Source organism: Triplophysa dalaica, chromosome 23 (assembly GCF_015846415.1).
Source record: "Triplophysa dalaica isolate WHDGS20190420 chromosome 23, ASM1584641v1, whole genome shotgun sequence".
Classification (NCBI taxonomy): domain Eukaryota; kingdom Metazoa; phylum Chordata; class Actinopteri; order Cypriniformes; family Nemacheilidae; genus Triplophysa; species Triplophysa dalaica.
This window is the reverse complement of record NC_079564.1, coordinates 11,379,903-11,406,908: the sequence shown is the minus strand read 5'-3', so window position 1 is coordinate 11,406,908 and position 27,006 is coordinate 11,379,903. Positions and strand designations below refer to the sequence as shown.

The following is a 27,006-nucleotide window of genomic DNA, read 5'->3' as shown; positions in this document are numbered from 1 at the left end:
CAGTGCAGTATTTATTGTGACTGAAAAAGCATTTGGTGTCAGAGGAGCAGAATCGCCAGGACTGATTGAACATGAAATATTGATTTGAAATATTTGATTCGATAATTTTTTACGAATTCAGACCTTTTTACTGTCAGTTTTAAGGTAAGACACAACATTCAAATGCCATGAACAGGCAATTTTGTTCAATCATTTGTACATCCGGGTTACCGTGTTTTATTAGTTTTGACCGGTTGTTATATGGGAATATCAGACCTTGGAATGCAGCGATTGGCCAATCAGAGAGTATTTCAGAGCACTGTGTAATAGAAATGAATATTAGAGACTACAGGAAATTTCAGGTGGTAGGCTAAATAAAAATATCTAGTTGTTAGAAAGAAACGCATACAACAGTAATTTTATATTTTCTTTTAATAAATACATTCAAAATGACAATATTGAGAATACCAGAAAAAGGCACTTTAAACCAAACTAATATGTTAAACTTAGCACAGGGGTGTTTTACAGAGTATCTCTTTTTTCCTTCCGTGATTATGTCTTAATTCTTCTGATATTTAAATTAACAACTCACTGTTACATTCCAATACAATAATATAAAAAGCGGGACTTTTGTACCTTTTAGTATTATATGAACATCCGCACATCTCCAATTCTTCATTTCCCTACAGATTTTTCCAAGTATCTCTTACTCAAAAGATTTTTGCCTCATACAGCATAATTTCTTACTTCATATTTATGAATCATTACAACTTCAGATTGATGTGTATTTAGTTACAAATAACAGAAATGATGAAGTATGCCAACTTAAACAAAATATTAAAAACCTTCATTTGTAGATTTTGCTCATTTCTAGTAAGCAATTTTATGGCATTTGTCTTCCATACCGGTGAACTTCATACTACAGGATATCACCTGAATACACTAATACTCATCAAGAGTTACATGATAATTCAACACATAATCCTTTCATAACATATAAAATGCACAGACCATATTTTCAGCTAAACTTCTGATCTCTACACACGTGCCATTCTACAAGCAGTATGTTTAAATTGTCTTAAAGATGCTTTTGGCATGAATGCGTGATAGAGTCTATAACAGTGAACAAGTATGCATAGATAATTAACAAACAAGCCACACTTTCCCAGTTTACTGTGATGATGAGAAAGAAGATGTATCCACTAAACTTATATATATAACGGTTCCTATTGATACTTCATTTAAACATAATGAAAAATAGTAAAACATTTTTAAACATGACATTTGTTTTGTTGTTGGTTTTGCAATCTTTTAGGGATTCGAGCATCCCATTGCACCTCAAGTCAAATGCTTTAACACTTCAAGAAAAGAAACAAGATTATGTTCTGTGTGAAAAGAGAAATGTTAAAATAAACAGATGTAAATAAAAAGTCTATACAAACTGTACACATTTTGCAAAGGATGAGGGGCAGACAGTCCTTGATAAGATACTGCTTCCTAAAACTACGATATTGTGTTTAAAAGAATAACATGAACATGTGAAAAACAATGTAAGGGAAAATATAGAATCTCCCCCCGGCCCATTCCTTCCAAAACACTCTTGAGGTTAACATCGATGTCCATCATTTGCCTTCATATTTGGGGTTGATGACAGTTGTTACAGCGCTTTTATAAATAGGATTTTCTCCCTGCGAAATAAACAAAAATTCTATATTTAGAATAGGCAACAAATGTATAGTGCACTTAAACTCAAAACATCAACACATGCAGCTATAAGTGTGACATCCTGCTATCTATAGGAAGAGAAAAAAGTCTCGTCAAACATTTAAGTATTGCACAGCACTGTCAAATGCCCAAGCAGGAGTAGATTAGTAATTTCAACCCGATGCATGAAAAAATGGCTATATTTCGATTCAGGGATGTTAAATAAAAACGAAATAAGGAAAAAGGACCTTGGCTACACACACATGCACAAACTAGAAAAAAATGCAGAAAGAAGAGAGATATACAAACTTAAAGAGCAACAGCTTTACGTCCATAGTTTGGATTCTGGAATTTATTAATAGGACTCTTGTAAATTGGATTCTCTGTCTACAGGTAGAAAGGAGGCAGATATGAAGGACAAATAAAGAAATACAAGAGATAAAATGATAGAAAACATATAAAGGACAAGAAGTACAATGGTTGTGATTTTATAGAGAAAAGAAACAGTATGCAGAGCATGGAGACGAAAAAGAGAAACTGTCTGCATGCAAGACAGTGAACGTATACAACCTTCGGTTTATACCTTTAGGGACAAAAAATGAATGTTGAGAAAATTATCATTTCATGTTTGGGGTTTACAAGTTATGAATGAAAGACTTAACATTTACCTGTGTAAAAAAATATAAGCCCTGCATGAAATATTGTTTTGTGTATAGACTATAAAGGAGTATTTGTTAAGGAAGCGTTATTAAAAATAAAATGATTATTTATACTTTTTACATTTTATCAATATTTCCTAAAGATAAAAATAAGTTTAAAATGTTTTGACAAATTTTAATTGTTTTTGCCTCAACTACTAAAGCGCACAAATCTGAGCAAAAACAGTGTTTCAAACAGCAGGGGGCGCCATTGAGTCATCCACATTGACCGCAACCGTCCAGGCCACACCCAGAAAAATGAGGCCTTGAAAATCAAAAAGCCTTTTCTCCCAGCTCCACATTTGCCTAAAATCAGCACAGCTCCCCAAAACACATTCTGTCAGCTGATTAATACCAAAACAACTAATAATGATATAATCTGTCAATTCGATATCTTGATCCTATGAAATACAGACTATTTGCTTTTAAATCATCAAATGCATCTTTTTTTTCTGGCTAAATGTGAGCTTTCATACCGTGTCCCACTTGGCGTTCATCTTCTCTTTCTCAAATTTGGCAAACTCGCGTCGGTCATGAATGATCATGAGCAGCTTCCAGATCAGCAGCAGGGCTAAACCAATCAGAACGATGCCCGCGACCACACCGGCCACAATGGGGATGATGTCAGGACCAGCTGGACACTCTAATAAAACAAAAATCATCAAAAGACATCAAACATTTTAAAAAATACCAATGAAAATCTGTTTTTATGAGGGTGTGCACTCTAAAAAAGTGCTTCAAAAGGTTCTTCGATGCCTTAAAGAACCTTTAACATCAGAAGAACCTTTCTGTTTCACAAAAGGTTCTTTGTGGCGAAAAAAAAGTTAGAAAGAGATGGTTCTTTGTGGAACCAAAAATTGTTCTTCTATGGCTTTGTTTTGGCTTCGTTGTAAGATTTCCACAATGTCACTACAGTATGAATATATGAGATACATTTTGTATCTCCCCACCTAAATCCTCCACCACATGGACCTCCTTCTCAGTGTTGTTGTTAACGGCGTAGGTGTAGTAGAACCAGCAGTCATTGGCGTCTCTCTCCTTGCAGTGCATAAGAGGGAAGGCCTGGACGGGCTGAGGGAGCTTGTCTCTGTCCTTCACCTTGATGAGGTTAAAGTAACTACAGTCTCTCTCGCAGGTGTCTTTCTTCTCTCCTGTGCCGAACGCCCGACACTGCACACACTCCCTGTGACAGAAATGTGTCATTGATGCATTCTGACAGCATGAAACTCACTTGGAATATCGCAGGAATATTTTTATCGAAATTTAAAGTGTCACTTACTTATGCTCAGGGCAGACTCCAGGACAGGTGGGGCAGATCTCACAGGTGGGCCCTTGGAATTTAGGGTCCGTGCACCTGCAGGTCCCACACTCGCAGGTCCCTCTGCCATTACAGATCTGCTTGTTTGAGGCTAAACATGTAGATGTGTCTAGAGAGCAGTCACAGGCACTTCCAGTGTAGTTAGCGTCGCATTTGCACACTCTGCACTCACAACGGCCATGTCCTACAGGAAAGAGATACCATTAGATGAATCAACATAAACACATTTGAGATATTCAGTTTTTTCTGTTGATGGCCTATTGAGTAATGCAGCGTCAACACTCGAAAGTTTCCTGTACCTCCGCAGAGTTTATTGTTGGAACGGTCGCAGTTGAAGTTGTCGCACTCGCAGTATTTGCCGCTGTAGCGTTCCTCTGGATTGTCCCTCTTCTTGCACTCGCAGGTGCCGCACACGCACTCGCCGTTGTTGCTGCAGATGTCTGTACCGTTGTCCTTGCGGCAGTTCTTGTCCAGGTCCTCGGTGGACACCTCGTCCTTACGACATTCACACTGTCGTCCAACACGTCCCTTATTGCACCTGAAAGGAACACAGTGAGAACTGTGAGTTTATTGTGCGTTTTTACCCATTCGGAAAATCTACATTACAACATGAAAACAGTATATATTCTACTTGAAATCTGTGTGGATATAAATGAACAAACTAGTGGTGACAAAATATACTGGTATTGAAAATTATCATGATATTAAAACAATGATTATTGATATTGTAGTACCCTAATACTACACATATGATATTCTAAACTAGATATCCTGTTGAAAAAAACAGCTTATGCTCGGTTAGGTATGTTTTGATGCTGGTTTGACCCGGTTAAAGGAACCTTAAAGGGAGCTTAAACTAGCACAAACCAGCATCAAAACATACCTAACAAACCCTAACCCGAACCAGCTTGTTTTTATTTTTCAAGAGGGAGAAACGTTTGAGAACATCTTTATGTTGGCTTGACAAAGCCTGGACTGAAGAGTTTAAAATAGTTTGAAAGGTTGTAAGTAAAAATTCAACATAACTTGACCCCAGTCTGTAAAAACCAGGCTAAATTCTAAAGAAAACCAGGTTTAATATGTTGTTAGCTTAAATTAGCATGTCGTTAGCATGATGCTAACACAATAAGCCTGTTGTTAGCATAATGCTCAAACGATAAGCATGTTGCAAGCATCATACTAACACAATAAGCTTGGTGATAGCATGATGCTAACATGGTAATCATGTTGCTAACACGATGATAACATGATGCTAGAAGCCACAATGCTAACAAACTCTGTTTGTCTCTCCGTATACAGCCTTGAAGTGTGATTCATTGGCCAAAAAACACAAAATGAACAATATCAAAGCTTATTCAATATAAATTATATATAAAGACTAAACAAACATTGCATTTGTAATGTGTATACTCTCACCTGCAGGCTCCACACTCAAATGTTCCATTGCCGTTATGGCACAGGTCGCTGTTTTTAATGCCTTGTTTGTGACAATCACACTCGCAGATAAAGGAGAGCATGATCTCGACCTCCTCAGTAAAGCCCAAGGGTTTGATCTTAATGCTTTCTGACTTGCCTGGTCTGGGGCAGCCCTGAGCTGTGATATTAATGCTAAAGGATACCTAGGAAACATTTGAATTAAAAATACATGTTGTATTATATTTCTATTTCATGCACACATAGTTTGAGAATTCGAGGACGTGGCTGATTTGTTCTCACCTCATCTCCAATGGAAATGTTGGAGCATCTCCTTCCATTTTCACCATCATTCACTATTCCATTTTTGCAGTGGGATTGATATGTGAAGGTCACGCCTTCAGGAAGTTTACTGTTCTCCAGGATGACCTCTGAGGAGAGAGACTGACAGAGAGCCAGTTTTAGTATATGGTCAAATTCCTTCAAAACATTGTCCATGGTTCTGATGTACTCACATTGTAGGCATCAATAATAAGGTTTATAACATTGCTGGAGTTTGCCGACAGTGTGCCCACGGCAGACTTGGGAATGAGGTTTTTAAGTTCCTGTGGATAGGGGAAATAGAAAAACATGCAAAAACATTAATGGACCTCAGGCATAGACACTGGCTGTTTGTTTTACAGCATTCCTTCAGACAGGAACGTTAAATTATGACTTTGTCTCTCCAAGTTGGGAGTGAGAAACTATTTTAGGGGTTGTGGCTTTTCCAAATATAGAGATGTGGGTTTCAAACTGTTCAGATGCCTGAAACACATTGTGAGTTGTACTGTGTTACCAATAATGAAATATTTAAGATGCGTTTGTTATTACAGGTTACCCATTAGGAAAGTCTTTCAAATCCACACAGAAAAACATTCGATTTTTACATTTTCTGGAGAAAAAGCGACTTACAAAAGAGAGAGCATTTCTTACTCATCTAATGGTGACAAACGGTGATGCTGTCCTTAGCAAACACCACAACTATATAAAAGTTTGAGAAATTTTGAGAAATCTTTGAGGCATAGACAACAAGGCAGGTGGAAAATCAAAAATCAAATGGCTTTCTTGCAACAAAGTAGAAAAATGACAAAATGATCTTCCTCGGGACACGATTAAGATAGTCATCTAAAGTATGTAAACCTACTTTGTAAACAGGCTGAAACTCTTGCGTGACGGCAAATATGGTCTGAATGTTGTTTTTCGCTCAGTTTCTGAACCAAGTGGGCGATGGAGGGATAATCCTGGAAATGAACAGAAGACAGAAATGAAACCTCTGTTAACTTGTCAAACAAGCATCAGTCTGACAAACCAGAGAATCTGAATGTCATAAACATACGTAATAATGGCTCATTGTATACATGTTGTTTTCCAGGTGGCATTTCCCATCGTTGGGAAGAACGATTCCACCGAGTTTTCCATCTCCGGCAAAGTGGAAACCTGCGTCAGTAGAGAACACCAACAAACGAGTGACGTTTCTCCAGCCAATGTGGTTCTGAGAAGGTAAAAAAAAGAAAAGAAATTAGGCCAAGGAGCACAGAGCTGAAAGTAGAAAAACAGATTGGATTCAAGTCATTGTACACCATCTCCCTGAGCAAAATAATGATGAAAAAAAATCTCCTCATATTAGCAGCACTTAAAAACAAACAAACCAAATTATGGATTCATTTTGTTTTTCACTCACCCCACAAACAGCCACCTGCATGATAGCATCAAATCCTCCCTCAGGTGAGTCAAGATTACCAGATATCTGTTGCTGGCCCACCAGAGTATTGAACTGCTGACCATTGCTAGTGAGTTTCAGCACATTTTTGTAGCTGAAGGGACTGGTGCAGTTTTGGTCACCGGTACAAGGGTTAAGAAGTTTGGCTGGAGTGGTGCTAATATAAGGCATGACGGTCTTCTCCACAAAAGAGCCAAAACCTGACAGAAATTGAGTAATTTTAGCCTAAAAGTCATCTAAATAAGCACTATAATAACAGTTCATAATTATTTTAAATTAAAAGAATTTAAAAGATAATTTAGAGACTTGTTTAAAGGCTTCTCCTACATTTACCAATGTGAAAGTACATATGCATATCAGTGTGTCACAATATACCTAAATGGTCAGTAACCTCAATATTAAAAAACAAGAATGATAAAAACAAGATCGATATTTTGTTAATTGTACACAAATTGAAATATCGCAAACTATTAAGCATCCAAATGTTGCTTCAAGAGTTACTTTCTCTCTGTCTCCATACACTTGTATTATGTGTGTGATTTTTTGTCCAAATAACAAACAAAGCACAAATCGAACAAAATAAAAGATGAATTTCGCTGATGGGATCATTTGTTATGTTTTGAAAAAAAAAATACAATAAAAACCCGTGATAATATCGAAAATTTAGCTGGCAGTGAAAATCTGATATCGAGATTTTTACACGATATACTGTAAAATACATGCATTATATTGACATACATTAAATGTATAACTATATCTCTACAGTAATTGCAAAATGCTGCCAAGGTTTTATAGTCACCCTTACAAAATATATAGAAATGTGCTAATAACGCAATATATCAAATAATAAATTAACATTTATTATATAATAAAGAAATAATATCATATAAAAAGTAATATAATAAAAAATAAATAAAATACATTTTTACATATTGTAAATTGGTCAATTCATGAAACGCAACTATTTATTATGTTTCATACACTATATTATATTAACAATGTATTACAATAGATTTAATATTGTCAGTAAATATATAAAAATATATCTGGGTATGAGGGTACACTACAGAAAAGTATTCTTCTTCACAAGTATTTCAATAGGCTCACCAATTCTGAAATCTGAGGTAATTTTGGACATCTCCAGCATCAAACTAGTCCCCAGGTTTTTTACATTCTCCAAATCATCCTTCATAGAGTAGGACAGGTCCATAAGGTAATACAAGTCAATGGGATAGTCCTCAGCCCTCTTGAACTTCAGTTTAATATTCTGAGGCTCACCTACAGGAATAACATCCATTAAACTTCCAACAAGGATAAAAACAGTGTTTCTTCCCAGAATTCTCTGCACAGATCGATAAAGATTAAATTAATGGATCAATGACTAATAATTTGAATGTAACATTTACCAGATCTGAGTTTCAAGCTGAGTTTCTGGGGCTGGATCTGTGTGATGTCCTCGGGTCTGAGTTTTTCGGCTCCTTTCTTGCGATTGGTCACTGGCTTGTTATTGAGGGTCTTTTGACTCCCACGAGGGTTCTCGACTTTGGAGACCGCACAGCCTCTCTTTAGGAGTGACTCCAGCTCATCACAGCGGGCCGATGTGGGTTCTCCCTGTTTAAGAAAGTCCTATTGAAGACAGAGGGCAGAAAACTGTTGGTACTGCACACAGCTAACTTAAAGCTGCAATCGGCTACTTTGTTCGTTTAAAAATACATAAATAAGTCTTCAAAACTGTAAAGATTAGTATATTAAGGAATTTGTATTCAACGCATAGTGAAGGTATGGATTGGAGCTTTAGGATAAAAAGTCCCCCCGGGTGAAAATCAAGTTTTTAACGTTGTTAATATGTCTATGTGGTGATTTTAATATACTTCACAACAAACCATGTGCAAATGTAACATTTTATACTATGGTCTGTTTGAACACTCGATTCCGATTGGCTGGAAGGTGGTTCCAATCAGTTTCATCACATTTCGAAATACAGTATTTATAACGTTTTACCTTTACATGTAGTTTTAATACTTTTCAATACTTTTTATTGGATATTCACAAAACCAAATGACAAACATAAAGGGTGACTAATAATATATATTTATATATATATATATAAATCATATATGACCCTGGACAACAAACAAGTCGTATGGGTAAATTTTTCGAAATTGAGATTTTTAAATAATCTGAATGCTGAATAAGTAAGATTTCTATTGATACATGAGTTGTTAGAATAGGACAATATCTGGCTCATATACAACCTTTTAAAACTCAGGAATCTGAGAGTGCCAAAAATCTAAATATTGAGAAAATCGCCTTGTTTATCAGGGGAAATATGACAAGCCATCTCCTCACAAAAATAAAGTTTTTGTACATTTAAGGTAGGAAATTTACAAAATATCTTCATGGAACATGATCTTTACTTAATATCCTAATGATTTTGGGCATAAAAGAAAAATTTATAATTTTCACCCACACAATGTGTTTTTGTCCTTTACTTAAAAAGTACCTGGTTTTGTGATCCAAACTCATATCTATGAAAAGCACTGTTTGTTTCAGCTATTTGTGTCTTTGTTCTACTGCTTGAAATTTGTTTCTTTGTTCTTATTTTGCAATTATTTGTTTACTTTATTAATTGCTCGGGAACTTAAAATAATGTTAGAAATTTAGATTTAGAAATAAGTATTCGTTTCTTCTGTAGTATTGAAATCAACATTGACTGGTTACATATTGTATGGCGATGAACATAATCTAAACAGTGCAAAACATCCCTACACATAAAAAAACATTCAATAAGAAGTTTACTGGTGCACTATTTTATTTAGCTAACAAATAGTTACACTCTCTTTCAATGTCCCCAAATGATGCAAATGTTCCAATGCAATATGATACTTTGGAGTCCTGTGTAATCACAACAAGCATTCCTAAATGTACCTCGCTGTTCCAGTCTGGAAGCACAGTGGAATGTCAATGGTCTTATGGCATTAGTGTTACTGACATTACACATATCCAAATTTTATTTTGCAAGCGTGAAGAGAAAACAGGAATGTGTCATCCAGAATGAATATGACCCTTTACATTACACAGGCCGAACAGATTTTTGGGCAACGAAATTGCAAAACTGGAATTCTTGTACAGTAATAAAAATAATGCATTAGTTATGCAATGAGTAAAGAGTATTCTCTCTCTCTCAAAATAATTAATAAATCAACATATCTGGTTAGTGAATGTGCTCCTGAAATGTTGTGTTCAAGATAAAAAAGGAGATCAAAGTATTGGAACGCTACTTACTGCATCAGTGCACCAGCCACATTTAGCCCCCACTTGTATACACTCTCCACAGGATAATGCATTGGCTTTGATGCACTCATTGCCCTCTGCAGAAAACACAAAAGCCACATCCCATCATGCATTGCAAAGGCATAAAATCATCGTGCAGCACCCTAACGATGACTGAGAATTCATTTACATTACTCTGTCACACTGTAATTAATGCCAGAGATGAGTACTCTATGTTTTCCATTACGGATAAAAGCTGGATGGAGTGAGCTCTGAGTAATGACTTCAGTATTTAACCATGAACAAGAGCCTTGCTTACTGAAGTCGGGGCAGTAAGTTATCCTTCCTATAAATGAGCCTTTATTAATTCTGATTGAATTCCACAGTAGCTGTATAAAACTGAGTGAGCTGATTCAACTGAAACAAAAACACATCACATTACCTTGCTGTGCACTGCTGTAACAAACAATGCCTAATAATGTTGATATGAAAAGTAGCTTCAGGTCCATCTGAAACAAGACAAAAAAAGAAGCATAAACATTACAACAAAAACATGATGTTTGAATGTTGTACCGCATGGTATCCACTTTCTTTTTAGATACCATTTATAGAAAGGTGGCATGTAAATACACACAACCTATGTATCAAAATACCATGTTATTTAGCATATCGCTGCAGTTCTTCAGAAACCACGGATGTCCAAATTCATTGTTTTTCAGGAAAGTTGACCAGTACTTTTCAATACTTTTTATTAGATAGACATTTACAAAACCCAGTGACAAACATAAAGGGTGAAGACTTATAAAAATGATTTACAGAAAACATCAAGAAATATGGAGATACGATGTTTCAGAAGGACAGCAGCGATGAGATAGATCGAATCAAAAAAGTTGATTCCAGTGTGCTATTACTTCTTTTAAACTAAAAAATAAACAAGTTTACTTTCAGTCTACTTTTTATGTACTTCTCATAAACATACTTTGTGTATATCTAAGAAATATACTTAAAACTACAAGTATTCTTATGACATGTGTTTGCATTAGTTCAATGTCCGGTACTGTTTGATGTTAAGTGTTGTTTCAGTTGTTCTCTTGTGGATTTATTGAAGAACCCCTTTTGGTTTATTTCTCCTTGTCGTGCACATTGTGTTCTAGCTACACGTTAAAATATCTTGATTGAGATATATTTTTAGATCAAGTTAAATTATAGTTTAAAGCATGCTTTATGTAAAAATAATTATTAGGACTGTGCGAAAATGTATAAAGTAATAGGAACACTCCAGTAGACTCAAAGTGGAAGAATAATATAAAAATATTCAAACATAAAAAAATAAAAAAGTTGACATAAAACATACTTTTTTTTGCAATATAAAAACTATAATCGTTTATTGAGAGTATACTTAAACATGTACTTTGATAAAGCAAAAAGTGCTACAATTGTTGAACTGGTAAGATATCAGTATATTTATATAAATGCACTTCTAGTGTAGTTGCAGTACAAACATAAAAAAACGTAGTTGTAAACTAGTTGTTTACTCAAAGTTTATTACTGTTACACATAAACATGCTGACTATACACTTATATGAACAAAAAACTAAGTCAATTTAGTCCCATGTCTTATTTCAATATTATATTTACAAAAAGACCTACAGTATACTACTAGTACACTGATATTAGTATACATGCTACCCAAAGTATACTTAAAACATACAGTACTTCACATTTTCTTAAGTGTACTTAAAGGGATAGTTCACCCAAACTTTTAGTAAACACAAAGGCAGATATTTGGAAAATATCAGTAACCAAACATCCAACTCATCCCCCTTTAACTGCCCTAGTAGGGAAAATGAAAACTTTGGGATTCAATTGGGGATGATATTAATGTTTGGTTAATGAGATTCTTACAAATATCTTCCTTTGTGTTTAGCAGGTCAATGAAATGTATGCAGGTTTTTGAACAATCTAAGGGGTGAGTAAATGATGACATAACGTTAATTTTTGGGTGAACTATCCTTTTAAATATACTTTAGATTACGTTTATTTTAAGTTTCTATGTCTATTCTCAGCCCCAGGTAGAGGAACCGCTGGCTGGGTTTATTTAAATAACTCCTCTCGAATGCCATTTCTAGAAAAAAGTGATTCGGTCATTCAGCAGTCAGGTCATTTCCTCAAAGCTCTTTCCTCTGCCAGAAATAATACTGGGTCAATTCAGGTCGATTATGACTTTTTTGACATTGAGATGAATGTCACAGAACTATAACAGAACTGGGGTTCAGGCCTGGACTATAAATGACATGCTGTATAAGAGACCATGTACACAATGCTATTTTATCCACAGTACAACACCACATTGACATTGAACTGACTCATAATGTTGTTTCATGACATTTATTATAGCTATAAAAAAATATGGCTCATTTTGTGCAGAAAGAGGTTCCTGTAAAATTGGCTCGCAGTGATCTCTCTCAATGGATTCTAAGCACTTTTGCCTGCTGATAGAACAAATGGCTGTTCGCCATCCTGCCAGGTAAAGCATTATCGATTGGTGTGTCCCACATGACTTTGTTGTGTCTGGTTAATAAATGATTCCTCTGTTTGGCTTAAAAGCACTTTGGACAGATTAGCTAGGACAGCGGGACAACTTTAAAGTGAATTGTACTTTAAATTATCAGCAGCTGACAACATCAAAATCAATCAAGTTATCAGAATCATATACATTAACATTTTAAAAGAGAACCCTTTGGTGGTACTTTTTTGAGATTTCCATTTCTTTCCAAGTAAAAGCCATTGAACAAGCACATTACATTAATTTATCATTACATCACCCAGATTCAAACTATTGAAATATAACTATTAGAGATACAAAGATACAAAATTTCTCCACCGATAGCTGATTATTCAGAGTGATGTCTGGTGATTAATTAATATTTCTTAACGTTCAGAATGTTATTAATTCATATAATGACTAGTATTGAACATGAAACTGTAGATGTTTCTAAACATTTTCTAAACATGGAGCAAAAATTCCATGCAATTTTCCGTCCTCTTTTGATTGACAGGATAATATCAGCCCTGATCATCGGCCGGTAGAGTGAAAAAGTGCTTTTATCATCCGATACCGATTATCGGTTAATAAATCGGTGCATAAGGGTTGTTCCGATTGCCGATACTATCGTGTATCGACGATCCTCAGAGCTATCGGCGATAGCTGATTCCCTAAACAATAGAAGGCTGTTTGCCAAAATTTGTTGCAAATCAATATTACAAACATGCATTGCGCATTTCTTCATGCAAGAGAGCTTGAAATGCACACCGCTTAGGCTTTACCTCGCGCCAGAGAGTTTATAATGTGCGGGCTTTGAGTTTTATCTCGGGCTTTGCTTCAAGCCAGAGAGTTTATAATGTTGTTTTCAGTGCACGAGAGAGCTTGTGATACGCGCGGCTCGGGCTTTTCCTCGCAGGAAGTGCTATGCGCGTTTTAAACCAGGGCATGAGTTGTTTCCCTTTGGCAATCAAGTAATAACAGCACATGCGGGCATCAATGACGCATTCGGATGAATGATATTGACTTATAGCAATAGTTTACTTTCTCTCGTTTAAAAGTTTGCAGTGGTACGTAACAATTTTGCCAACTGCACTGAACTTAAACTCTGATAGAATGCTAATTTCAGCCACACATGAGCAGTTTCTAGACACGTAAGCTTCTGTTTTTATCAACAAATCCAGCTTGTCATGTATAAATGTGTTCTCGCCCCCCTCGATATTATTGTGTATATGCGATCCACAGGCTGGCGATGGAACGATCTGACTATAGAGAATATCGCCCAACACTACGGTGCATCTCTAATTACAATAAAAAACAACCAAAAGTCAAAAGAAAAGTTAAAACAAATCATGATCAAAACTAGAACAAGTGTTATAAATTGACTGGAAACAAAAACACTGTTAGCTCATGTGCAGGGTCCAGCAGTCTGAAACTGCATATTACTCCCCCACTCCATCCAGTGCATGTGGTTTCCATTAAGCTCAATGGGCACAGATGAAGTGGCTTTACAGAAATTCCACTCTGTTGAACACTTAACCGGGCCACTGTGGGAACTGTGGCAGTCGAGATTAATTCATAAGTAACCTTATAACACCTCTAAAGGTTGTTACACTCAGTCTTTCCACAAGGAAAGTCCAGAGTAGCTCAGTCACTAGGAGTAAATGTGTGTGCTTTTTATACACACAGCGTGCAGAAAGCATGTCGGACAGAAAGACCAGATTAGCCCGTGTGTCACCAAGAGTTTACTGTAACTCGCTGAAGCCACGCTGGATTTAAACTCAGAAGCAAGTCAGTCCTACAGCTTCCAGTTACACTGAACTAGTCAGTGCCAGTAAAATCACTCGCTTTATCTGGGCACTTTTAAGTATCGGTGTAATGGCATTTAGATAAAGCCTTATTCAGATGTAAGTTTCAGAGTCTTATTTTACCTATCATTTATACCTTGATTGTTTCATTGCTTTTTCCATTTATTTTCCATTTATTTTTCATTGCTTTTTTTCCATTTATGTGTATACATTTCGTTGTTCTGCTAAACACAGAGGAAGATATTTGGAAGAATGTCAGTTAGCAAACCGATCTCATCTCCCATGTACTCCCATAGTATGTATTTTCCCTACTATGGCAGTAAATAGGGGGAATTTAAAATCTGTTTGGTTACTGACATTATTCCTAATATCTTCCTTTGTGTTAAACAAAACAAAGAAGTTTACAGAGGTTTGGAACAATCTAGGGTGAGAAATTGATGACAGATTTTCATTTCCGGGTGTACTGTGCCTTTAACTAATAGGCTCTCAGAGGTTAAGTCAAAGCCACTTTATCTGGTTCACCAATAAATTACTATTTCTTGGACACTATTTAGAAGCTATAAGCCTATGAAGCACCACCTGCGTCACATAACTAAAATGTGTCATCATTTCCTAACGTCTCTGTTTTCATAGTCCACATTGCAATGTAAAAACAGTGTTTTCAAATGTATGAGGAGAGCTTTTCCAAAAAGGTTCATTTTCATCAACAAAAACAGTCTCAGTGTGAACAGAAGGTCAAACGAAGAGAAAATGCTTTTCAAACAAAAAAAGTGGTGTGGACTAAGGAATAAGGTGTAGAGCAGAAAATAACATGATCTGTTTCTGCTCAATGAGGTTTCACAGCTGCACACAAGAATGCAGGGGTGAGGTCACAAAAAGCATCATGGGAATGATATCGCCATCCACTTGGGATGTTGCGGTTAGGGTTAGCCCTTTCTTAATAAAAACACACAATTAAAAAAAGTACAATGACATTTGCTTATATTTCACATAGACCTTACAAAATTAATAATCACCGCACACATTGTGCAACAAATAAATAAGAAACAAATAAGAAAGGATTACGAAATTATAAAAGTTTATTTAAAATAAATGGCAAAGTAATATCTTCTTTGCCAGAAAAGCCTCCGCCATCATCTTGTCAGTCGACACTTCACTCTCCTCACATGATGAAGAAAATCTGACTCCTGCTGCTGATCTTTGCTGTGACACTTGTTCCGCTTACGCTGAATGCAGCAGCCGCATTCAGATGTGCAGTCTTATCTTTAACTAAACTAAGTGATTTATTACTATCATTTTTTTTAATTGACGGTGGGGGTCGGTGCCGCTTTGGGCTGGTGATGTAATCTGTAAGCGGGTGGACACCGTGTATCCCAGTGACACCAAGTCTACCATCCAAACAGTGTTGAAATGCCTGGTAGGTTTCTTGGCAGATTATGGATCACTGGCTGATGAGAACATTGAAGACAACAATGTCATGAATTATAATAAATGAAAAGAAATCAGTCATCTTCTAAATCGTTTTGGAGTGTTTTTGAACTTTCTTCTAGTTGTTTTCTTTGGCATATTCACAAACAGCAAGACCTAAGTCCCAGTAAAGTGAAAGCATATTTTGTCCTAAAAACAAATAAGGAAAGAAGATAAAATAACAGGAAGCCCTCCGCTCTGGGACACTGTGAACCCACCTACAGTCCAGACAGACTTCAAATCACCAAACTGCTCCGTGGAAAGATCTCTCTCTCTTTTTCTCTTCCAGACTTTCATCCATTTCTACTCTGGACTGGGAAAGAGGTATTAGAACGAATGCCCACAAATGTTCAGTTCATCCTCTTTCCTTAGAAGTTGGCCAAACACAACCATGACATAATATTCCTTAAAAAGAGTGGGAGTGTGTAATGAAGTCCAGGTTTAACAATATGCCTGCAGCGTAGAGGAAAGTCTTCCTTTCCTCCCTCTCTTGCTCATTTGAAGATCTATTTTTCATTTTCTTATCAAACAGTAAAAGGTTTGGTAACAATATCTAAACACACTTCAAGGAAATATTATTACTGATAACAGGAAGATTCAACTTTATTAGAGAAGATTCTTGAAGTTACGTTTTCTTATCTGGTTTGTATTTTAGTGAATGTAATAAAATGTGTTCATTTCATTTGAATATAACCAAATTGTCATCAACATTATGGGGCGGTTTCCCAGACAGGGACAAGCTTAAGCCAGGACTAGGCCTTGGTTAAATTGGGGTATTTAAAAAGTCTTTAAAAACATACTTTACAAAAAAACATTGCTGGTAATTATCTTGAGATATAAAAAAATTCTCGACATATTTTAATACTGCGTTCAAGACACCTTCGAAGTGGGATATTTCTCACCACAAACCCGAAACGTCTGTATTTACGAACATTAAAAATTATTTAGTAACAAGTTACTAATGATTTAGTGGCACTACAATATGAAAAGGATCTTTTAACATTAAAAGAGCACTGTCCCTTTAATTGAAGTGGGAATTATCAAAGTTCCAAGAGCGCGTGTAGGCATCAAAAGTTGTAACTTCAGACCCATTTTGATTTTACTCTTTGAACATTACATACAGCTTGCCGTTGTCATTTACATATTTTCTTTTTCTGTTGACAGTTCTGTTTTATAACCAAGACACATCGTCTGATAAAATCACCACACATACCTTAAAGAGCAGAAGCCAAGGCATAAGCCTTAGCTGTTATGCTTTTTAAGGTTGAAGGCTTTCCATTTAGTGTCGTTGGCTTCTCCCTGCAGTCTGCCGCTCACTCACAGACGCGTTTTCTGCACCAGGAAAATGAGACTTCGGAGAGGCAATTTACCCACGAATGAACAGTTTATCCAAAAAGACACAAAGTTTTTTGTTATATGCATTTGCAAACTTAGCAACAATGGCCTGACAAAATATGAATGAATGGAAAACAGTGCATCACTGTTGTCATGGCAGGGTGGATTTATGGCGTGGTGGCATGCCACAGTGAAATTATTATGCCGGAAACAATGTCTTAAATTAGACTGGGACGAGACTTAAGCCCTGTCCAGAAAACCGCCCTTTTATCATCCATATATTAAGACACCTTGCTCTTGACTGCAGAGGTCGGTACCGACAGACCTGTATCACTCCAGACTATAGTGGACCAATCCACAATACACTTAGCATTACAGTACAAGCTTCAGTAAAAGAACATTTGGAGCATGCTTATTGGTGTATACTCTTATAAATGGTGGCCAAGAACTGTTCGGTTACAAGCATTCTTCCAAATATCTTTCTCTGTGTTCAGAACAAAGAAACGTAAGCAGATTTGGAACAACTCGATGGTGAGTAAATGATGACGCTACAAAGGGTTTCTTTACAGCAAAGCAGTAAAAAATATTTCTTTCTTATATTTTTTTAATTTAGAAAGCGATTTTAAAAGGAACCAAATGTTTCTGTAGATGTTAAAGGGATAGTTCATCCCAAAATAAAAAGTCTGTCATCATTTACTCACCCTTTTTCATTTCTGTATGACTTTCTTTCTTCTGCAGAACACAAAAAGGATATTTTGAAAAATGTAGTTAAGTTGACCCCATTCACATTGGTTTTGTGTTCATATACATTAGAAGTGAATTAAATATCTTCTTGTGTGTTCTGCTGAAGAAAGAAAGTCATAAAGGTTTCAAATGACAAGAGGGTGAGTAAATGAAGAAAGCATTTTCATTTTTGGGTGAACTATCACTTTAAAGGTTCTTTATGTAACTATTAAAGGCTAAAATGTTCATTATGTTGCACTTTTATTTTAAATGCTGAGTTTATACGGCATAAAAGTATTCTGTAAAGAATACAAATGACCTGTTTCTATACCTAAGGTACAAAGTCAAGCTGTGAATATGGCTTTTGCTTTTTATCTGTCTATTAAAGGAACCTTTAGGGAAATATTGATCATGCTAAAGCTAATGCCCATCTCTCAAAGTCATAATGGGTCAATACCACTTTCTGCTCCATTGGACATTAATACCTACCACAATTCAAAATCGACATGAACAAAACTGTGTCTATAATGCATGTTTACAGTATGTAAACAAGAAACTAGATTTTTACATTTTACACTGCTAGCCTTGCTATGTGATTGCAAGGGTGTTCTGACTGGTTTTTAGTGGAGCAGTCGTGTCCTGGGTTGATGCTTAATGGTGCCAAGAAAAAATAATCTCTGATTTTACTATCCCGCTTTAGGATCAGTTATAATATATTCTTAATATGCCACACTGTAACCTGTGATCAGTCTACAGTGGTCCTATGTCAAGATGACATAAAAGTAAAATTGATCTTTAAAACTGAAGTATAACTAAACTCCCACTCTTTATCCGTCTTTTTGCAACTATCTTGGTCCCACCCTGAGCACCACCCCTTTATTTCATCTGTAGCAAACCACAAACTCAACCATCTTCCTTAAAATACCCTGGAATCCATGAGATGTGTTTACCCTAAAACCAGAACAAAGAATTGGACCCCCCATTCCCAGCATCGCCCCCAGTTCCAACAAACTATACTCAACTCAAATGAATTCAATTGAAGGCTGGATGGTTAGAATCAACCCATAAATACTACCTCACATATAATGCATACAATACACTGGCTGTGATTTATTATGCTTTTGAGACCAGTGGCAGACATTACAGGCTCCAGGGCCATCCTACTACAACTGCTTCTGCCTGAGTAGTCCCTTTAAAATGTTGCGTTGGCTTTAATTCTCTTGCTTTGCAGGAATCTTCCACTAGGATCACATAGGAAAGAAGCATGCAGTCTGGCTAAAAGCCAGAGGCCCCCTTCTGTGAAGCCCTGGCCATAAAACAAGACACCACCAGTTTTTCAAGGCACTTCCAACGGAACTTTGTGTCAATGGGACGTTCCAAAGAATATCAATCATCTAGATTATTAGATGACAGTGGCAATGAGCATATACTCTTAAATAAGTGTGATTCAAAAAAATAAGGGTGCATAAAAGTTCTATGCAGCCATGCCATATGAAAACCATTTTTGGTTCCACAATTAAACATTCGGTCAAAGATTCTTTAATGAACCATCTCTTTCTTACCTTTTTATAATCTGAAAAACCTTGTTTGCCAAAAATAAAACTTTTGTAGAACAGAAATGTTCTTCATATGTTAATGTTTTTTTTATGAAACCATTTAGACAAAAAAATGTTGTTCTATGACATGTGAACCATCGCCAATGTCTAACTAAGCAAATCTATGAAGCGAAATTAATATATACTGTATAAAGAGTTTGGTTCCAGAATGAGATGACTCTGTTTTTAAATGTTCGAAAATAATGTTTTTTATTATGATATCATGCTTTTATTAAGTTTTATAGTGTGAGTTAGCTGTTTTTGCTGAGTTATTATGTCTTAATTCAAAGCAAACCCGGTGCAGTTGGAATGATATTAATTGGAATTCACAATAAAAAAACATGATTTTAGATTTTTCTAGAGTTATCACATTTTGGAACCAAACTATTCACATATATTTATTTGTATAATAGTGTTTTTTAAAGGGATTCTGCAATGGTGTGTCATGCATTCTGACTTCTGTCTTCTCATGCTTAACATGGTCAACTTGTCAAAAAACGAGTTGGGCGTATTAGGTAATATTTCTGTGCTTGACACACTCCCCCAGCGATCATACAGGTTTTGGAAAGTATTTTTCGAACATATAAATCTGTTTTGTAACAGCTTTTCTTAGTCTTGGACAATTCTACCGCAATGAATGCAGTTTACATGAGGGCAACTGTTAGTCAATTGTTTGGTTACAATTCAACCATTTATATAAAGTTTGCATTGTAAGGCTAATGGTGCAGTACTTCAGCTGGCAAATATAAATGTGTTAATATATAACATGCTGAGTACAAGTGAAGCACGTACTACAATATTAATAATATATTGTTTTCTTGAGGTTCGTGTATGAGTTTGACATGGCGATCATTTAAACAGCCGAGAGTTTACACAATACTGCATTTACCACATGCCATCACAGGACAATTTCAAGCTAATTTCCTAGGTGACCTCTGTTGGCTGAATACTGCTGAATACTGTACACCACCGAAAAAAGGGTATTTTTCATTGGCTGATCGGTAAAGAGCAACGAGAACAGAGATCATGCAGGAGCAGACTGCTCACAGGAAACAGGGAGGGGGCAAACAAGAAGATCAGATTAGAACAGGGCCTGTTTTCCATGTATTCAACTGAACATTCAACAGGGGTTGAATGAGTTATGTACAGACTGTAGCATGGAGACAGCTCACGTTTAACCCTTTAAACAAAATAAAATGTTTACCTTTTAGAGAAAATAGTAATAATATAAATTATTAATATACATAAGCACCCAAAAAACAAAAACACCAAGAAGATAATCTTATTTAGCTAAATATTATTAATTCATTTTTAAAACCAAAGCATTCTCCATATATAATAACAGTCTTTCACACACGTTTTAAGATTTACATCCGACAGTTTATCAAAAACCCACACAGCCTTTAATGTATTTAATCAAAATAAATTATTAAACAAAATATTATACTGTAAACCACACGGTATTACCATATTTACTTTGTGACTTTGGTTGAGAATTAATCTTAGGTTTCAGATACTTTCAAAAGTACCCCTGCTCTTGAGAGTCCTTATATAATGTATGCATAAGTAAAGACAACAGATGCTAAAGTGGAGCACCCTCTGGACACAAAGCTCCTTTCAAAATGGCTGCCATACATTGTTTATAATCTTTCTGCACTGTAATCGGACCTGCAAGGAAAACAATGCTTGGAAATCTTGGAGAGTTCCATAGATTTCCAGAGTAAATAATGTTCACCTGGCTACGTCTAATAATACACATCAAACTCTTTAATGAATTGACTTATTTCTTTCCTGATCTTTGATCTAAAGCTGAATTATGTGGTTATATTACACAATATGTGACAACGTTTATTTTGTATACATTTATGATATTTTATTTTTTTTCTGAAATATAAAATAGGAATAATAATAGTGAATATCTAAACTGTTGCTGTGAAAGACACTTACAATAATTTTGAACTTCAAGTAATTATAAGGTGGTACACTCTCAAAACGCTCATGTCTGAAAATAAACGCTGGATATCAGTTTGTTTATAAATTCCTTTTCACCCCGACAAAAACAAACTTCTTGTAAGAAAAACAAACCACGCATGAGTGATACTATCACATCACGTCTACTTAAGCGTTTTCATCAACACTTTGACATTTTTGAATGCCCATCTTAGCATAAATAAAAGCAGGACACATCTGCTCTGTTAAAGGTCCAGGAATAGTTATTTTTTTCTGTCCGTCAGCTGTTGTTAAGGTTAAAAGTCATGTATAGTCAGTTAACAGATGCAACTGACCACACAGCAAAATACACCTGATTTATTCCCCCTACTAGAGTCCAACCCACCACTTACATGATTAAAAAATCTGCTCTCCTGTCAGATGCACGCTTGTCCTACAGGACAAAGGAAGCAGACGTCCTTTTGAGATTAAAATGGGTACAAGGGTATAACTGAATCCAATTGATCAATGCAGTTTGTGCCGTCCATTAGGCAGTTCCCTGGTTTATTGACATTTCGAATGATCCTGAGAGCTTTAGCAAGACTGAAATATCACTTTGAGTTTTACGCTTTGGTCCTATTTTAGAAGCAGATTGTAAACGGATACTTCTCAGTTAAAACTTGGGTAAAGATATATAATAAATTAACATCTGTAAGAATAACAACTGGGTAGACCATGTTTTACTATCTGGACACTTATTGATAAAAAAGACCTTAAGTAAGGCTTTAGCAGGGATATTTAATGACTTATTAAGTCCAAATCAATATCAAAGAAATTGTTCAACACACTAGCACATAAATGCATTTTCGTTGGAAGCAAATGACCAAATTCATTAGCTAACCAATTGAAGTCAATAGAAGCATCAGTATTGTTACATTAGTTGGTTAATTATTAATGTTTTGCATATATTTTAGGTCAAGCAACTGATTAAAAGGTTTTTAATGTGTTGCATGACGTTATACTAGATATTGAAACGTTTTATGACGTCATACACACGTTCAACAAATAGATAAATCACAGCTACTTACACAAATAAATAAAGGAATGACACTTATTATTAAAAATGTTCATCGAAGGCAAGTTAAATGGACATAATAAAAACAAACATTTCTCTTATCAACAAGTGTGGTTGTGCTACATTTATTGATGGAGAAAACAGATGGGACCTAAAAAACAATACAACAGAAAAAGTCAATTTAGCCTTTTTGGTCCTGTTGTGAAGAAGAAAAGCAAAATACGTTTCATGAAGCACTAAAGCTACAGAAGCTGAACGTCTTTTTATAAACCCACCCAGAAATATGTGTAACGCGGACCGTTATTCACGCTCTTTACGTCACACAAACATGTACTTTAGGCACCACTTTATCACTTTCTTTGAACAAATTCAAATGAAACGCGAAGAAAATAGTGTCACTTCATTCGGTAGACATAATTACAACTTTACCTTGCGGCTTTTTTATCTTCTTCACTTTCGAAGCCTCATAGGCGTCTTTTGTCAACGTGTAGGCTGTCCTTCTTATCCGCAACAAAAACAGCTGGTTATAAATCCTTCAGTGAAAACAAATCACACGAAACAATCCATGTTGTATCCGTCCGCTTTAAAACACTCCAAAAAGTTAAGGGCGCCTTTGATCGTCGGCACGTATGAATTGGAAAAGAAGTCTTGATAAACGTCTGGATGAAAAAGTATGAGGTCAGCAAACGGGAGAGAGAGAGAGAGAGAGAGAGAGAGGAGCCCCTCTTGCAGATCCCGCCCCTACAGGAAATACCTCACTGCGCCATCAGCTCTGCTCTATGACGTCACGCCCTCATTTTAGCAAAAACTATCGAAAGTTAGGAATTGTGTTAGGAATTGTTTCCGTTTGCTTTATTCTTTCCTTTATGTAGATTGTTTGTACTGATTATTACTTTCTGTTTTTCTTCTTCAGTATAGAAGATAAATAATTTCTAATTACTATTTAACTTTAGTTATTTAGTATTTTAACTTAAATAATCTGCACAATAGGCCAAATTCATAACTTTTCTCTTGCTGTTGCTACCCAGCCCTCCGTTTAATTTCCTGACCAAACAAAGAGGCTATTTATAGATCAATTAGCGGCATTCTCAGGACCTGCTTCCCTTTATTTATTTACGTGAATTTCTGTTCTGTTCTGGTGTTTGAGCAGCAAATGGAAACACGTCTGTTATGGCTTTACCATCACACGGGCATTCATTCTTAGTCCATTTATGGAATTAAGACATGGTCCAGAACCACATGCTTAACAGATGCAATGACAAAAAGTCTTTATTAAAGGGTTCATATGACACGGACAAAACGAATAGGCCATCGTTTGTTTTACATGTGCAATGTGTATACACGTTTTAAAGTCATAATACGGTGTATTTTCCACATACCGTAAATATTTGTGCCTCCTCTTGGCAGTCATGGGCTAATGGTTAGAGAGTCTAACTGGTTACAATAAGGTTGCCGGTTTGAATCTCAGTGCCGGCAACGACTGAGGTGCCCTTGAGCAAGGCCCCCACTTGCTTCCTGTGAGTCCAATACAATGCATATTTTGTTTTGCCATTTTACGTGTCTAATACATGCATGGCCAAGTTATAACACACAGAAAAATATGTATTTGCACCATTTGAGCCTTTTAAGTCTGTACCTTTATTATGAATGAACAGCAGAAACATGAACATATAACGTGGCCTCAAAAAGAAAGACCAAAGCCGTATTTTTATGAATAACCACACTTAACGTAGGCCTAACCACTTTTGAGTTTAAACCACTGGAGATTTAAAGGGAAATCAGTACTATCTTTACGTGAACTAAATGCCACCTGGACTAATATGTATGATTATGTAACCCACTCATGACATTATTGAATTGTTCAATTTGAATGTCAAAGACATTGCGTGTCAAAGTAATTGTAAAATGAAGCAGAAGCAAAAGACATAGAGACAGAACTGAAATAAAGAGATGCTAAAAATATGAATGACTGAATATGATCGGGATGACGGTATCGGGTGGCTTCTTTATAAAGAGGAATGATGGAACAAGTCCCATATTTGGAGCAAAAAACAGAAACAGATACAGTTGCTATGATTACATAAGAAGAAGTAAAAGAGACGCCCTAGGTGATGTAGTTTTCACAATGAATGTTCCACCAAAATACTTTTTAGTATCAATGCAAGAGAGCCAGTTTAAACTCAGACTCAGTAAACAACAAATAACATTGGTATTTAATTTTCTAGATCATTTTTACATTTAGATAATTTCCCATATTGTTTCACTTTTTAGGTTGATGAGATTTTCCAGTAGCTAATATAGCCTATTTAGGACAAAGTTTGCGGGACCCACAAATGGACAGTATGTTTACGTTTTTTAAACTGCTGGCTTTGGAATATAACAAATTTAGCAGAGCTCAATCATAATGTCTTCACAGACCAACATTAGGCCTACACGGTTTCAGATAGCTTTTGTCTTTTTTTTTACTATACTGTCCTCTTGTGTTCACACATGCGAACAGCACAAAAATATAGGTCAAAATATACTATATAAATATAATGGAATTTTAAGAATTCATTTTTACAGTTGTTTTACCTGTATTTTACATTTTGCACTGCATTAAATTACATTTTATCATTAACGGAAATGTCTGTAAAATAAGGAAAGATGTACTGGTAATTTTATGCGAGTGGCTACTTTATCCGTTTTATATGGAATTGTTTTAACAGTGTACGCTGTATGTCAATTTATTTCAGCAATGAAAATTCTGTTAGAATATAAATCTCAGAGTAATTGATAATCTCTGATAAGTAATTAAACCAAAAGTACAAATGAATAATGAATTCATACTCGGCAGGGCTTTTCGACATTCTGTATTGTTTATTTCGTTTTAGAAGCATGCCAAATCCATCAATTTGACCAGGACATTTTTTAAAGAATTTTTTGTGTAATAGCCTACATTTTACCTTATGTTAATATGGAACATAACCCTTCTCAGCATAATGTCCATTTCTATCACCTGTCTCTTCACCTGACGTTTGTTACGCAGTGATGGATTTTAAAAGCAATAATCACTCTATTTTGGCCGGAACGGAAGTTTTTGTTGATTTAAATTGTTTTAACTTAAAGTTTGTATCGACTTGCAACCTAACCCACTGTTCTTTATCATGGCAATTGTTTTTGTCTTGATCAACAGCCTAAAGTTATGGAATATGGAAGCCCGTTTCCGCCAGGGTTGGGAATTTTTTTTTGAATTAGTAAGTCATAATAATGAGATACTAAGTCGAAATAATGACTTAGTAAGTCATAATTATGAGATAATAAGTCGAAATTTCGACTTAGTAAGTCATAATTATGAGATACTAAGTCGAAATAATGACTTAGTAAGTCATAATAATGAGATAATAAGTCGAAATAATGACTTAGTAAGTCATAATAATGAGATACTAAGTCGAAATAATGACTTAGTAAGTCATAATAATGAGATACTAAGTCGAAATTTCGACTTACTAGGTCATAATAATGAGATACTAAGTCGAAATAATGACTTAGTAAGTCATAATAATGAGATTACTATCTCATAATAATGAGAAACTAAGTCGAAATTTTGACTAACTAAATCATTATTATGAGAAACTTTCTCATATGACTTTCTCATAATATTGGCTTAATCTGTATATGCACATGTCGTATATGACGCCATGTGCTTTTGATCGTATGTCCATATGTTTTATGTGCAGTCTCATTGATCAGCATTGTGGTAATTCATGGATTTTAGACACATAGAGCAATATTTCAGACAGGGCCTTGCAAATCGTGAAATTCTTACTCTACTGGAGAATGTTCATGGTGTTAAAATTAGCAATCGAACTCTTGAGCGACTTTTGAGCAAACACCAGCTTTGGAGGAGGAAGAACAAGACTGCTGAAGCTGAGGTGGCAGCTTTTATACAAGGACAATTACAGACATCAGGGCAGTTGCATGGTTACAGGTGGATGCACCAGAAATGCTGGATCAATGGAATAATCACCGACAGTGAGACTGTACGGATTATTTTACGGTTGCTAGACGGCGATGGCGTTGATCTAAGGTCTAGGAATAGACTTCGCCGACGAGTGTATTTCAGCCGCGGACCGAACTACGTATGGCACATTGATGGATACGACAAGTTAAAGCCATACGGGATTGGTATTAGTGGGTGCATCGATGGATTCTCTAGAAAAATGATTTGGCTTGAATCGTACAGAACAAACAGTGATCCACGAGTCATTGCTGGATACTTTATTACAGCTGTAACAGAGGCAGAGGGTTGCCCTGCACGGGTGAGACTGGATCTTGGAACTGAGAACGGTCATGTGGCAGATATGCAGAAAGTTCTGCATAATTCTAATTCATTATGTGTCAGTTTT

At 35.8% G+C, this 27,006-nt stretch overlaps 1 protein-coding gene across 1 annotated transcript; it reads right to left on the bottom strand.

Moving 5' to 3' along the window:
- Window positions 1-393: 393 nt before the first annotated feature.
- On the bottom strand, window positions 394-23,344 carry itgb1a (integrin, beta 1a). Its single transcript, XM_056738411.1, is given in 18 exon segments — window positions 394-1,667; window positions 1,993-2,070; window positions 2,858-3,024; window positions 3,332-3,564; window positions 3,661-3,883; window positions 3,999-4,237; window positions 5,116-5,318; window positions 5,416-5,556; window positions 5,628-5,717; window positions 6,296-6,349; window positions 6,351-6,392; window positions 6,488-6,643; window positions 6,833-7,071; window positions 7,979-8,149; window positions 8,278-8,497; window positions 10,157-10,242; window positions 10,587-10,653; window positions 23,048-23,344. Coding segments are annotated over 16 exon segments (2,409 nt in total). The 5' UTR covers window positions 23,048-23,344; the 3' UTR covers window positions 394-1,667.
- Between the last annotated feature and the right edge of the window lie 3,662 nt (window positions 23,345-27,006).